The 14,671-nt window shown below is 44.5% G+C and overlaps 1 protein-coding gene across 1 annotated transcript in view; it reads right to left on the reverse strand.

Moving 5' to 3' along the window:
- LOC111217902 (protein piccolo-like) overlaps positions 1-14,671 on the reverse strand; it is a 35,765-nt gene that overhangs the window by 8,213 nt on the left and 12,881 nt on the right. The window contains exons 8-9 of the mRNA XM_022739924.1: positions 1,413-1,531; positions 824-1,162 (exon numbers count right to left, since the gene is read on the reverse strand). Coding sequence (XP_022595645.1) covers positions 824-1,162; positions 1,413-1,531 — 458 coding nt within the window. The remainder of the gene's footprint in view (positions 1-823; positions 1,163-1,412; positions 1,532-14,671) is intronic.

A 14,671-nucleotide genomic window follows, 5' to 3' on the forward strand; every position in this document is an offset into this window, starting at 1 on the left:
ACTAATACTGTCACACGACCAACTACTGGTGAGTGACGTTTTAATTACAGGCTGTTTTGCCACTCATTTCCCTCCTGCACTAACCTGCACTACTGTTACATTAACATGTACAAACACATCCTCCACAGTGAAGGTGCTGCAGCAGCAGAGAGGGACCCAGTTATTATTATTATTATTAATCACTGGGGCATCATCACTGGTCACATGTGCACTGTGGTGATGACAAACACTACCTCTTTGTACCTCTGTGTACCTCTGTGTACCTCTGTGTGTACCTCTGTGTACCTCTGTGTACCTCTGTGTGTACCTCTGTGTACCTGTGTGTACATCTGTGTGTACCACTGTGTGTACCTCTGTGTACCTCTGTGTGTACCTCTGTGTACCTTTGTGTACCTCTGTGTGTACCTCTGTGTGTACCTCTGTGTACCTCTGTGTGTACCTCTGTGTGTACGTCTGTGTGTATCTCTGTGTGTACATCTGTGTGTGTGTACCTCTGTGTGTACGTCTGTGTGTACATCTGTGTGTACCTCTGTGTGTACATCTGTGTGTACGTCTGTGTGTATCTCTGTGTGTACATCTGTGTGTACCTCTGTGTGTACGTCTGTGTGTACCTCTGTGTGTACGTCTGTGTGTACCTCTGTGTACCTCTGTGTGTACCTCTGTGTGTACGTCTGTGTGTATCTCTGTGTGTACATCTGTGTGTACCTCTGTGTGTACGTCTGTGTGTACATCTGTGTGTACCTCTGTGTGTACATCTGTGTGTACGTCTGTGTGTACCTCTGTGTACCTCTGTGTGTACCTCTGTGTGTACGTCTGTGTGTACCTCTGTGAACAGGTGCTGGATGACTGTGGCCAGAGCTTCCACTCTCTTGTTCCCCTGAAGCAGCAGCTTCCTCAGCTGGAGGATGGCGTGGTTCTTCTTCTCTGCCTGCTCTTTGCTCTGGTTCTGTTTCGCTGTCCTGTCCGCCACCACAGCCCTGGGTCCGGGTCTAGATGCATTCTGTACACAGGATCCTGTTTTGGGGCTGGATCGTGATCCGGTTGTTGCTTTGAACCCAAGTCCAGAGGCTCCAGTGGTGCTTGATCCAGTGTTGGTGACCTCAGCGACAAGCACTGGGAGAACTGATGTTACTGGTAAATTAGCATTGACCAGGTCTGGTACCTGTAAGACAGCAGGTACCTTCAGTATAGACACTTTTTTATTAACAGAAGAAGAAGTCAGTTTCTTGTGATGTCAGAGTTTACAGAGAAACTATCCGTCATATTTCATTATATGAAATATATGTGGATGGATTATTGAGCCTGCAGACTGGACACACAGACAACACAGCTCTGACTTCCTGTCATCGATCAGTATGCACTGATTCAGGACTGAGCTGCATGTTAAAACCTGAGAGCAGAAGAGTGCGTACCTGGTCAGGTGGAGGCTGCTGCTGGGTCTGCTCACTTCCTCCGGCAGCTGCTGTTACCTGGGAGCTGCTGCTGGTGTTTGTGGGTCTGGCTGGAGTCTCCCGGGATTTGTTTTTGTCCACTGCAAGAGAATGATGAGCTCTCAGTGTGGCAGGTGCGACATTCAACATGGTGTCACACACTCCCCCCGACACACACACACAAAACACTCAGCCCATAACTAACTGTACAAAGGACACAAACACACACACACACATTCGCTCTCATCTGGTACATGAGAATACGCCCTATTGCTGTAGGCTGAGACTGATGCATCATGGGATTGCGCGGTAATGATGGTCAGTGTGTGTGCGCACGCGCGTGTGTGTGTGTGTGATGGGTCCTGGGTGCATTAAGGAGTATATTTCCAGAGACAAAGCAATTAGAGAGAGAGATAAAGAGAGAGAGAGAGTGAGCAGCACACATCTTCTCTGCTCTGCTGTTATCCACTCCTTCCTGTACACCTCATTACCCCCCCCCCCCCCCAACCAAGGGAAAACGCACCACTAAGCCGGTCTATACGGTGACTGTGAAGTGCAAATCATAACGACAAATAGGAAAACACAACGGCAAATTAAAAAGCACAACAACAAATCCAAAAACACAGCGGCAAATAACAAGAACACAACATATATTATATGTATTATACATATATACATATATACATATTATATATATTATATTATATATATAGTATTTGTTTGTGTTTTCTTAAGTAGCAGTGATTTGAGCTCCCAGGGCCACCATAGATTAAAGCCTTCAGACATCAGCTGTTTTCAAATTAAATTATAAAAAAAAAAAAAAATGTTGCATTTTTTTTCAGTTCTCCTAGAATCTTGTTCTGGTTGAGCTGAAGTCAAACAGGTCTGTGCTCTGTGAGTTAGTGTTGGTGCTCTAATGACTGCCACCTACTGGCAGCCATCGACAGAACATGCTGCTCTGGTTGGTTTAGTTCATCACAGGTGAGGCACAGGACAGGTTCAACTTGACGAGGTGGACTGGGCTGCTGTATGAGAGCGGGGAGGGAACATCATGAGGGTCTCACAGCTGTCATGGACCTGACTCTGTAAAGAGCCTTGAGATAATGTATGTTATGACTTGGTGCTATACAAATAAAATAAATGAAAGAATTGAACTGAATGTATATTAGATTGAGCTAAACTTTTTTTTTTTTAAGTATATTTTTATGCCTTTATTTGATAGTACAGTAGAGTGAGAGGAAATGGGGAGGCAGAGAGAGGGGGATTGACATGCAGCAAAGGCCGTCCAAGGCAGGACTCGAACCGGGGCCAACTGCAGCGAGGACTGTAGCCTCAACACATGTGGCACCTGCTTAGACCACTACGCCACATGACGCCACATGCTATATGCCGGACATAGGAAATTAGTTTGCACCTGTGTTTCAGTTGTAACATTTTCCTTCAGGACTTGACAGTTCTTCTCTTAGAACTTTTCTGTATGAAGTGATGGCTATTGTAAATATCACAGCAGAGCACTTAAATGATCCAATGAGTCTTGAGCCTCTATCTCCCAATCACATTCTCATGATGAAGTCAAACATAATATTGCCCTGCGCAAGAGATGGCGTCAGGTGCAGTTTTTGGCAAACAAATTCTGGACAAGGTGGAAAAAGGAGTACCTCCTTAATCTTCAGCAAAGACAAATATTAGTTACTGAGCTTTCTTTGTTTTCTCCATCATCCAGCATTTGTACCTGTGTGCTTCATCATGCGACATCATGTCTGATGTTTCTTCTTCTCATTTTTACAACCATTTTGTTAATCAGTTACAAACATTTGTAGCTTGCAAAAGGGAGCCTTATTGCACAGTGTAAAACATTTCATCATTTATTAATGAGTTATTATGAGGCTCCTTTTACCATTTATAAATGGTAGTAACTGATTAGTAAGATTAATGTGTATAAAGCATTAACTTGATCTTGCCAAATAGTGAGCCTGCATCAATGTGTGAAAACTATTATAAATTGTTCATAATTGTTTATTTATGATTTATAAAATGTTAACAACTGAATTAATAAGATTAAGATTTATTTTTGGTCGATTCATTCCCTCTTGGTCATGTGCAGCCAGCGAGTTGGACGGTGGTGGTGGTGTCAATGGTGATGATGGTGCTGTTTGAAGCAGAGAAGATGAATCCATCAGTAACAACGAATCGTGGTGTTGTTTATTTCCTGGAGGGAGTGACAGAACTGAATGTATATTATATTGAATTGAACTGAATGTATATTATATTATATTGAATTGAACTGGATGTATATTATATTATATTGAATTGAACTGGATGTATACTATTTTGAATTGAATTGAATTGAATTGAATTGAATGTATATTGCACTGAATTTAACTGAATTTAACTGAATTTATATTAAATTGAATTGTACATGTTGTAAAAACTCAGTAAAAGATTCAAATAAAAACATTAAGTGTACCTTTAGATAAACACCATTAAATAAGAACCTCCCATATTCAGGTCATATGATCATTAAAATATCATGGGACACAAACAACAGCCCAGCCCATCCAGGTTTATTTACACTGAGAACAGAAACCACTTATGAGCACTGACGTCAGCTGTAGTGATGCAGGATGCAGGGCTGCACAGTGATTACCACATGTTGGAGAGGGAAACATTGACACCACGCCTCCTCTGTCTACAGCAGAGACACAGACACTAGTCACATGACACAAGCACACAGCTGAATGATTCCACATGTTACTGATGTTACTGATAGAGGAGACATGAGCTGGTACTGATTTAAATACCCCCTCTGATGAAAATCCAGTGTTCAACCTTGTTAACATCAATATGATGTTTTTATCTAATACAAGACATTTGATGGGTGAAATAATCATCAACAACATGACTGAGTGTTTCCACCCTGAACTGCAGTGAACCAATGACAGTCTCATAAAAACAGATTCAGACAGCCAGGGTTTCATACGTCACAAACCTAAGGAACCAATCCTGTCAAGATGTGAGGACGGGGGGTGGGGCTAAATAAACCTGAAACCTTGTCAGTACAGAGACAGAGTTAGCATTAGCACAACCACTAACACTGTGTCAGCCACTGCCAAATAAAAGATGCTAACTGCGCTAACCGTTCTGATACGTCTGCTAGTCTCTGGTTCTGGTCTCAACAGACTCCTCATCTGAGTCTGGGTCTGACTGAGGCTCAAACATGTGGCTGAGTCTCTCTGATGTTTCCTCCTCTAACCATCTTGATACTCTCTGCTCTTTCACCTGTCCACCTGGAGACAGCAGGTTCTCAACCAGGAAGTAAGAGGAGATGAGACTTTTTATGTGGGAAAACCATGTTCAACTAAATATGAATCATAAGAGGAACTTTAACCAATAAAACCTTCTACACCGCACTGATACTGAACACAGCACAGGACAACATGACACTGTCCACCGACTTTAACCACTGACCTGCTGTAACCAGTGAACGGTGCATTACAACACCTGTTGGTCTGTTTGCCCTCAGACATTCAGTGAGTATAAAATATTCAAAAAGTGAATGAGTGATCTCAGCTGATGTGTTGCTCTGTTGTCTGACCAATAACAGTGAAGACCTCGTTAGCATCAGGAAGGGTTAACGATGCTCCTAGTGGACAGAAGCTCTCCACATAGTTGTTTTTCTTTTTTCTTACTTCAAGTTAAACAAAGAGAAGATAAATAATGAATACATTTTAATGTCCATTCTACACTTACAGTCTACAGCTGAAAAACACAATGGTAAGTCAACCCACCAGCTCCACTGGAGGCAACGACATCACAGTCACACTGTTTATTATGAGTTAACATGTAAAATCCCATTTTATTTCAAAATATATTTTAAGAGCAACAGAGGTGTGTGGGTGTGTGTGTGTGTGTGTGTGTGTGGTGATGGTCTGTACCTGGAGTCTGCCACGCAGCCATGCAGAGCTGCTGAGCCCAGACTGAGAGAGAGACAGGACTGTTAGCATGAACAGCACATTACACAAGGACGATTCCAGCTGCTTCATCAGTACAGAGTGAGACGACCTCCATGACCCGGGACAACACAAATCTTGGTTGTGTGTGTCAGCCATCTTACTTGTACCAAGTACAGAGTACAAGTAATGAGGAGGATCGCCTGCTGTGTATTTAAGAATAACACCAGTTACCAGTGAAACCAGTAAGTGAAACCAGTGAGGGACTGGGGATGGGGAGCAGGAGAATAACACAGGTCAGGTGTGGGAGGTGGGGGCTTTGTGTCCAGCTGTGTCTTCTAAAATAACTTCATTTTGAACAAGCTGCTTGATGTTCACACCTCCTGCAGGAGTCTGTCCGTCAGGGCCTGTGGTCCAACAGGACAACTACAACTCTGACCCTGACAGACCACAGCGAGGTAACTGAGCTGACATCAGTGCTGTGGGTCCATCTTTTTTAAGAACACAGAGCCAGCTGTTCACTGCGTTCACTGCATGGCCACATTACACTGCCCCGGCTGAGGGGTACATCAGCCCTGGATTATTCTGACTGTGTGTGTGTGTTTGCAGCCTGCCACACACACACACACAGTCAGCTGGAACACTGTCAACTAACATGATAAACACTGAGCCTCTCACCAGCAGACAACAGAGGAGGGATGACCCCGACACATCAGAAACCATTCATATTATTCAGTTTCTGCATGTAGCAGTTAGAGAGGCGACCACAGAGGTCATCTTCATCTTCATCTTCATCTTCATCTTCACACACCACAGTCATCTCACTGTAGGTCTGGAACATCAGCCACAATCACACATCCATATCATCTGAACACTGGAGAGTCAGTTTCTACATGACTGTTGCCATGGAAACAAGTCTACAGAGCACGTCACAGTTCTGTATTATATCCGCTGATCAGTTCAACAACAAGGCTGTGTTCGGAACAGCGTACTAACCTGCTCTTCATACTAAGTGTGACATCAAAATGAGTATGTAGTGCGTTCCAACTGCACAGTATGTGAATTTTGTGTACACAAGAAATATCCGGATGTATACTAGGACAGCAAGAATTTCTGAGTATGCGCCATGAGCATACTCGGCATAAACATCAACTGTCCCATGATGCATTGTGGCTCTTCAAATTATAATGGTGGGCTAGGTGGTGGAGGCATGACCACTTACATATATAAACGGACCAAATATTGTGAATCTATACAGTTACATTCTCGCCTGAAAAAACTTGTGACCTAAAAAGTGAGCTATTAACAGCATTATTAACGAATATTACAACAGCTTTAAGCCTTCCTTAAAAACGCTGTCACTGACAGTTTGTGTGAAATGCATTCTGGGATACTGGCTGTATACTTCAGTGTGAACAGTCAGCTTGTTAACTGTATACTAATTTGTTCATTTAATAGGTAGTATGCAGTATATACTCATTGAGTAAGTAGCAGGCAGTACGTTAGTAGACGTTGAGTAAAGATAGGAAAACCAGGCCAGGGACAGACCAGGGACAGACACAGACAAGGGACAGACCAGGGACAGACACACACAAGGGACAGACACAGACAAGGGACAGACCAGGGACAGACACAGACAAGGGACAGACCAGGGACAGACCAGGGACAGGGACAGATCAGGGACAGACACAGACCAGGGACAGACCAGGGACAGGGACAGACCAGGGACAGACCAGGGACAGACACAGACCAGGGACAGACACAGACCAGGGACAGATCAGGGACAGACAGGGATCAGGGGCCAGGGACAGACCAGTGAAGGAAACGTCAGTCAGATCATCAGTGCTGAAGAAGTACAGGTGTGTTTAGACATTGTGCAGCGTTCAGAGTGAAAGCCTCCGTCCTGCTGCTGCATCTGTTCCCCCTGTTTTCTGCTAAACAGTTTCATCTTTAACAGCTTTTTGTTGTTGTCATGGAAACACTCACTTGTATTTTATTTTTAGCTACACAAAACATGGTTTACTCCAAACTGACAGTTGGACAGAAACGCAGCCTGTGGTCTGGTGTGACCTCATGAATGAACAACAGCGAGAGGAGGAGCTAACAGGTAAGACCAAACCACAGGAGAGGACTCATCATCATCACAGAGGTGAAGCCAGACTAGTTCCTCATTAGAGAAGAGGTGAAACAATCATTGAACCTCTTCAACCACGTGCTGTGTCTGAGTGAAACATGAAGCAGCTTTAGATGCAGACACCGGTCCTCAGCGAACAGGAGGTTTGTGGATCAGAGGCAGCTCAACATCAACATGACTGTCCCTGATCTGCACAGAGAACATCTCCACTGAGCCTTTGAATATTAGAGAATACTGCAGCCAAAACCTGATGTAGGATATTCCAGCCTTTAATGCCCTCATCTGCATCACATCAGATTAGAGCCTCAGCTGAACCAGAGTGCAGCATGCACAAGCGTCTCTGAGTGTGTGTGTGTGTGTGTGTGTGTGTGTGTGTGTGTGTGTGTGTGTGTGCGGACGCCAACATCTGTGTACCAAAGCCTGCTCTAACCTACATTCAGGGCCAAAGCAGAGAAGTAGGTCTGTGGAGCTGAAAACACGTGCTGCTGAGCCTCAGATGGACTGACAGAAACACACAGTGTTTACAGAAGGACAAACAAGAACTAACACATGAGTAAAACCAGAACAGAAGCTGCTTCAGAGATCATTTAGTGCTGAACATGAAGAAACATGCAGAAGATTCAGAGCATAAACAGATCAAGATGACTTGTCAGAGATGAAGAAGAAACCAGTTAATAAATCAAACACACAGTGATTCCTTCATATGAAGCTACATGGAGCTGGATATCTGCATTGCGGTCTCTGGTGGATTATCTCTGACCTGAAGTCAGTACAGTTCAGCTGCTCCTGTTCTTATCTCACATGTGAATATTTTATACTCTGTGTTCTCACTGATGTTGTTTTTGACTTTAGCCCCAAACACACATCACCAGGCTACAGAGCTGTTGATTACTCTGTGCTAACATCATGCTACATCATGCTAACATGGTGTTGTGTTAGTTAGTGAGACCAGTCAGAGTTATCCACAGTAAATACATACAGCAGATTCTCTGCAGAATGAGCCTCCACAGACACAGAGCTGATGTTCACTATGTGTTAACATCATGCTAACAACATGCTAACATGGTGTCTCCACGGACACAGAGCTTCTCCTCTCATGTCTGAACACAGTCAGATGTGTCCTTGGTTATTTCTGGTTTGTGTGTGAGTCACGTGGTTGGTGCCCTTCTGGGCGTGGGTATCACAGAGCCCACAGCCACGGCTATTCATCGCACTACTGAAGCACTCGAGCAGAAAGCCTCCACGCGCGCACACACACACACACACACACACACACATTAGTGGTAAGGCAGCTGACTGCCCTATTGTAACCCTGTATATCCATGGTGGCTGTGGTAGCCGGCTTAAACAATGCTGAAAGCCCCCACAGTGAAGGAGAGGCAGAAGCAACAATGGCTGCCAACGCCATGTGGGAAAAAAGGGGGAGCCGAGGGAGGAGGAGGTGTGAGAGGGTGAAGAAACTGATCTGGAGTCAGCTTCGCCATCACATGACTACAGGTTAGGGTAAAACAAACGGCTGAGAAAGATGATCCAAACACAACCTCACCCATCAGATGAGGTGAAAGAGGAGGGAGGGGGTAACATGGGAACAGGTGACTAGGGCAGTATCAATAAAACAGGTATTTTATTGTGGTGGGGCATTAGATACACAACACAGGCAGGGTTTATGGGTGACGCTTCAAAACATAATAATATCATGATCACTGATTCATTCTAATCAGAAAAGAATCAATTAACAGCTGAGGTGAACACGAAGCTCTCAAGAGGCTGTCAGTGCTCCTCCTTTACTCAGGTGCGGTAGCAGCCAAATTTAACCCCATCCAGCCACGTGTATCTATGGTGGAGGGTTCACACCTGCAGGGAATATTTTAGTGCTCTGAGATGGTGAGAAAACAGATTGATGGATAGTGGATGGGTGGATGGTTGAATGGTGCGTGGGTGGATGGTGGATGGTTAGATGGTTGGATGGTTGGATGGTGGATGGGTGGATGATGGGTGGGTGGATGTTGGATGGTTGGATGGTGGGTGGTTGGATGGTGGGTGGTTGGATGGTGGGTGGTTAAATGGTGGATGGTGGGTGGTTGAATGGTGGATAGTTGGATGGTGGGTGGATGGATGGTGGGTGGTTAAATGGTGGATGGTGGGTGGTTGAATGGTGGGTGGTTGGATGGTGGGTGGTTGGATGTTGGATGGTTGGATGGTGGATGGTGGGTGGTTGAATGGTGGATAGTTGGATGGTGGCTGGTTAGATGGTGGCTGGTTGGATGGTTGGATGGTGGGTTGTTGGATGGTGGATGGGTGGATGGTGGATGGGTGGATGGTGGATGGGTGGAGGACAGGGCCATATCCAGACCTGCATGGAAGACCACAGTGTTCTTCTTGCATCCTGACAGCAGCTGAAGATTTCGGAACAGACCTTTGGCCGTCAGCTTCACATGGAAGTTGGACAGTGACAGTCTGGGAGACCATAACATCGTCTCTCTGGTCTTAGACTGAGTCTCGAGTCTGAACCGTCTAAGAACTTTCTCTGGACGGTCCTGGGCTGACCCTGTTGTTTCTTCTTGTGGTCCAAACTCCTAGTGCTGCTTGTCTGACCAGTTTACTGTTGTCTCCTATTTAAACAGATTATTTCCTGTTATCAGAACGATCCTCAAGTATTTTAGTATAAGAATGGTTTGATATCCACAATCCACTTCAAAATGAAGTCGTAACTCTGTGAATAAAAATCCTTTCTTCTTTAATCCCAGACATCAAAAATAATCCCACAGTCAAACAGAGAAAAGACTTAGTGATGAAAACCACGTGGAAACAAGAAACCAGACTGTGAATTTAAACGTCAGCAATAAAAACAAAGAGTCCGGTATCCACTGGCTTTGAAGGGTCCTTCATGGATTCACAGCCGCTGAGTCGCACTCTAACATAAAAAATAAAAACAAAGAAGACGGGTTCTGTAGCTCAGCCAATAGGTGAAGAAAAGAAATGGCGCCAAAAATATCTGCGAGCTTCACCGTCGACCGAGTGTTCGTAAATCATCCAGCCATAAAAGATGGAGAGAGAGCGGGGAGGAAACCGGAGGGCGCACTGTGTGTACGTGTGTGTGTGTGTGTGTGTGAGAGAGAGGCAGGGAGGAGTGATGATTGGTCTCTGCTGCTCTTACACACAACACACAGAAATCCGTCCCACTTGACCCACAACACAGAGACACACACTGAGAAACCCCGTTACACACAAACACACACAGGGTGGAGGGACAAAGACACACATCTACACACCCCTTCCATCGTACTGCTGTTTGTAAAGATCTGTGAACCCAGTATACACACACACACACACACACACACGCAGGAGGGAGGGATGCTGCAGGGAAGGAGGGGAGAAGGAGGGTGGGTGGTATTTGAATAATCTCTCCCTGCCGCTCCCTCACTCTCCCCCTCCCTCCCTCGCTCTCTCCGGTCCATTATTTTGTCAGGTCTCTTGTCCTCTCTGTTTCCTTTTGAATGACAGAGAGCCTCAAAGACGCTTCATGTGAAGATTAGATGTGATGAAAGACGACACCAATGAAGAAAAACGCTGGAGAGGAGGGTGGGAGTAGCCTCACACACACATACACAACACACACACACACACACACAGTACATACGTGTGTTCATCCCTCAGCGGCAGGTGCCATATTCATCCACTGAGCCGGCTCAAAGAAGAGTGAATATATAATATAATGTATTTATATATAAACACGAGCTGTTGAATTATCAGCATCAGTTTGACACTTGATGAAGCTGATGAAAACGATGGAAGTGATCAATCATAATAGTTACAGTCCTCCTTTAGAGGAGAAAGTCCACCTTAAGAGCTTTGTCCACCTCCTGCAGTTAAAACATCAGCTGATTCTCTGACAATAGAACTGTGATCACATTAAGAATAAACATGAAGTCATTATGAGACTGTGTTCACACACACTGCTTTAGAGAGTTTATGTGCTATAGGACTCATTCCTGTCACAAACAGGTGAGACAGAGGAAGGTGAGTCACTACAGCTGCACCACAGTCTCTGCACACTGGCGGCCCCACATGGCAGAAGGAGGTAATGAACTGTTAGACTCTTCACACAGAGAGCCCAGTACACTGGCCTAAAGAAGACCCTCGACACACTGAACCGAACGAGTCCACATGACGCCGGAGTCAGAGGTGTGATGTGTAATACAACAACAACAACAACAACAACAACAGTAACAACAACAACAACAACAATGACAACAGAGGCCTGTATTACGAAAGCGAGTTCAACATACCCAGGATAGCTTTTAGTTATCCGGGTTAACTGAACCTAACACTGGCCATGAAAAACCTATACTACAAAGCTGGTTATCAACTGGCTCAGTTAACCCTGGGTTTACCTGTCCGGTTACATGCGTGCTAATGTGAAAGAGGTGGAGTTGTTAATTATAAGCAACATCGTCAGAATCATGAACAAAGTTCTTGATATGATATGAGAAGAAACGCTCATACCTGTCAGTAATTTGGTTACAGGCACGTCCAAAAGTGATGTTCAACAAGGTGAAATGTAAATAATATGATCACATGACTGGAATAAAAAAATGATATCTAAATATAATTACTATTAAAGTCAAACTAAAGATATATTGTAAATAAGTGCGTGAATTATCATTATGTTTCTTACTGATTATTTTCGCTCTTCAGTCTGATGATGAACAAACTGTGATGAATGTGATGCAGATAAAACAGTTAAAGTTAAAGTCAGACTGTTTCTGCTGCAGAGAGGAGAGAAAGAAAAGAGGAGAGGAGTAGTTGATGTCTGATGAGTCAGTCTGACTGAAATGTTTATTTATAATCATGGAAATAATTAACAGTGTGTGGATCATTGTTGGTTTAGTTTTTATTTCCAGTTGTGGTCTCAGAGTCTCCTCATGTTATTCTGAGCTGCAGTGATGAAGAAGACAGTAAAAGCATCGACACTGTCAGAAATCCTGGCGGATTAAAGAATCTGTGTTCAATTAAAATGAAGCTAAAATAGTTATTAAATATTTATTTAGTGTGATAAACTCTCCGTGCATTTTTTTTTAGAAACTTTGTTTTAAAACCAGAGTGGACACATGGAAAGACTCAAACAGCAAAATGATTCCACTGATTTATATTTTATATCTACTGCTCGTTATTATTTATCACTTTATTGTAAACTCTTTTGTCCCTGTCAGGATCCTGTAGGAATTATGACTCAGTTTTGGCTGTTGACAGGTTTTGATCTGATCCTCTGAAGTTAACCTGCGCCAGAGCAGGTTAGGAGTTCAGTGTAAGTTACCATGGTGATTTACCCCGGTAACAAGTGAACCACCGTGGTAGGACTGAAAACCCAGAGTTAAACCTGAAGTTACCTCCATGACCTCAAATCCTGCTTCGTAGTACAGGCCTCAGGCCTCTGCAACAACAAAACAACAACAAGAACTACAAGAACAATAACATCAACGACAACAGGTGTCTATTCCAGAAAGCGGGTTTAGTGAAAAACTCAGTCAGTTACCATGGTAACATCAACAACAACAACAACAACAACAGAGTCTGTCCCTTTTACACAGCCCCCCCCCCCCCCCCCCCCCCCCCCCATTCTGTGTTTGTATCTCTTCCAAAGAACAAATTAAAGGTGCAACATTCCTGCCTTGAACAGGTTGTGTAACAGCTACTGACTCAGGTGGTGGGTGTGACACAGTCTTTACTGTGGCTCTGCTTTGTGACTGGATCTGTCCGGTGAGCTAACCACTGCCACTGTGTGTGTGTGAATGAAAGAGAGAGGTGGTACAATCAACGTGTGTGTGTGTTTGTGTGTGAGACTAGCAGACTTCCAGGACCGGCCACAGAGGGTAGGCAGCCAGGCGCCCAAGCCCAGACCAGAGCCACCACAAGGGGGGGGGGGGGCAACCAAAGGCCCAGGCTTCATAGATAAGCCCCACATGGAGAAGACCAGCAGAGGAGGAAGGGCTCGACCAGCTCGATCTGCTACTGACATTAGTGGTTGAAATCTAGTTTTGATACCAAATTAATTTTTAAAGCTGCTTTAAAATGAGTGTTTGTTGTGACATCAACATGACTCAAATGTCAACCAATAAAGAAACCAGTGTTTACTGGTTTAAAACCAGTGCTTCAGCTCTAAAGAACCTCAGTACTGCTGACATGCAAATGTGGTTCACTCTAAATTCAAAGAACAGAATGTGTGTGTGTGTGTGTGTGTGTGTGTGTGTGTGTGTCATGAGCAGCAGAATAATTACAGAGAGACTGCAGAGGGATGATGATTATGTTTGCTGAAGCTTCCAGGGTTTGAGCTGTGTTGAGTCTGTGTGTGTGTGTGTGTGTGTGTGGTGTGCTATGTGTGTGTGTGTGTGTGGTGGTGTGTGTTGTGTGTGGGTGTGTGGTTTGTGTGTGTGTGTGTGTGTGTTGTGTGTGTGTGTGTGTGTGTGTGTGTGTGTGTGTGTGTGTGTGTGTGAGTTGTGTGTGATGTGTTGTGTGGTGTGTGTGGTGTGTGTGCGGGTGGTTTCTGTGTGTTGGTGCGTGTGTGTGGTGTGCTGTGTGTAGTGTTGTGTGTGTGGTGTGGTGTGTGTGTGTGTGTGGTGTGGTCTGGTTGTGTGTGTGTGTGTGTGTGTGTGTGTGTGTGTGTGTGTGTGTGTGTGTGTGTGTGTGTGTGTGTGTGTGTGTGTGAGCAGCTGAACAGTAGAGTCTAGCAGGAACCTCACTAACAACAAACAACCTGATGCACAGGGAGTGAAGGGTGCTGCTCTGTCACAGGTAGTTTTCAGTTTTTTAGTTTTTTCCTCTGACATCAGATTAACTGTATATTTACTGTTTCAGAGCCACAGAGTTCATCTGTCAGACACCTCAACTGTTTCTAATGAGACACTGATCAGACTCAACTCCAGCCAGGCTTTTCCTCCTTTAAGCTCAGAACAGAGGCTGTCAACAGCATCAATCTACAAACTACTGGACACTGGTATAAAATAAGCTGCTGCTGATTTCACAGGTTCACAGCATCATCTCAGAGAGGAGGCAGAGTCTCTGCTAAAACACTTACAGAGGAAACTGGGAAACAGCTTCAGGTACTTTCATTCATGGTTGCTCCCACACACTGACACAGCAGCAGACCTTCACACAAA

The sequence above is a fragment of the Seriola dumerili genome, unplaced genomic scaffold (assembly GCF_002260705.1).
Source record: "Seriola dumerili isolate Sdu_G_001 unplaced genomic scaffold, Sdu_1.0 BDQW01000050.1, whole genome shotgun sequence".
Lineage (NCBI taxonomy): Eukaryota > Metazoa > Chordata > Actinopteri > Carangiformes > Carangidae > Seriola > Seriola dumerili.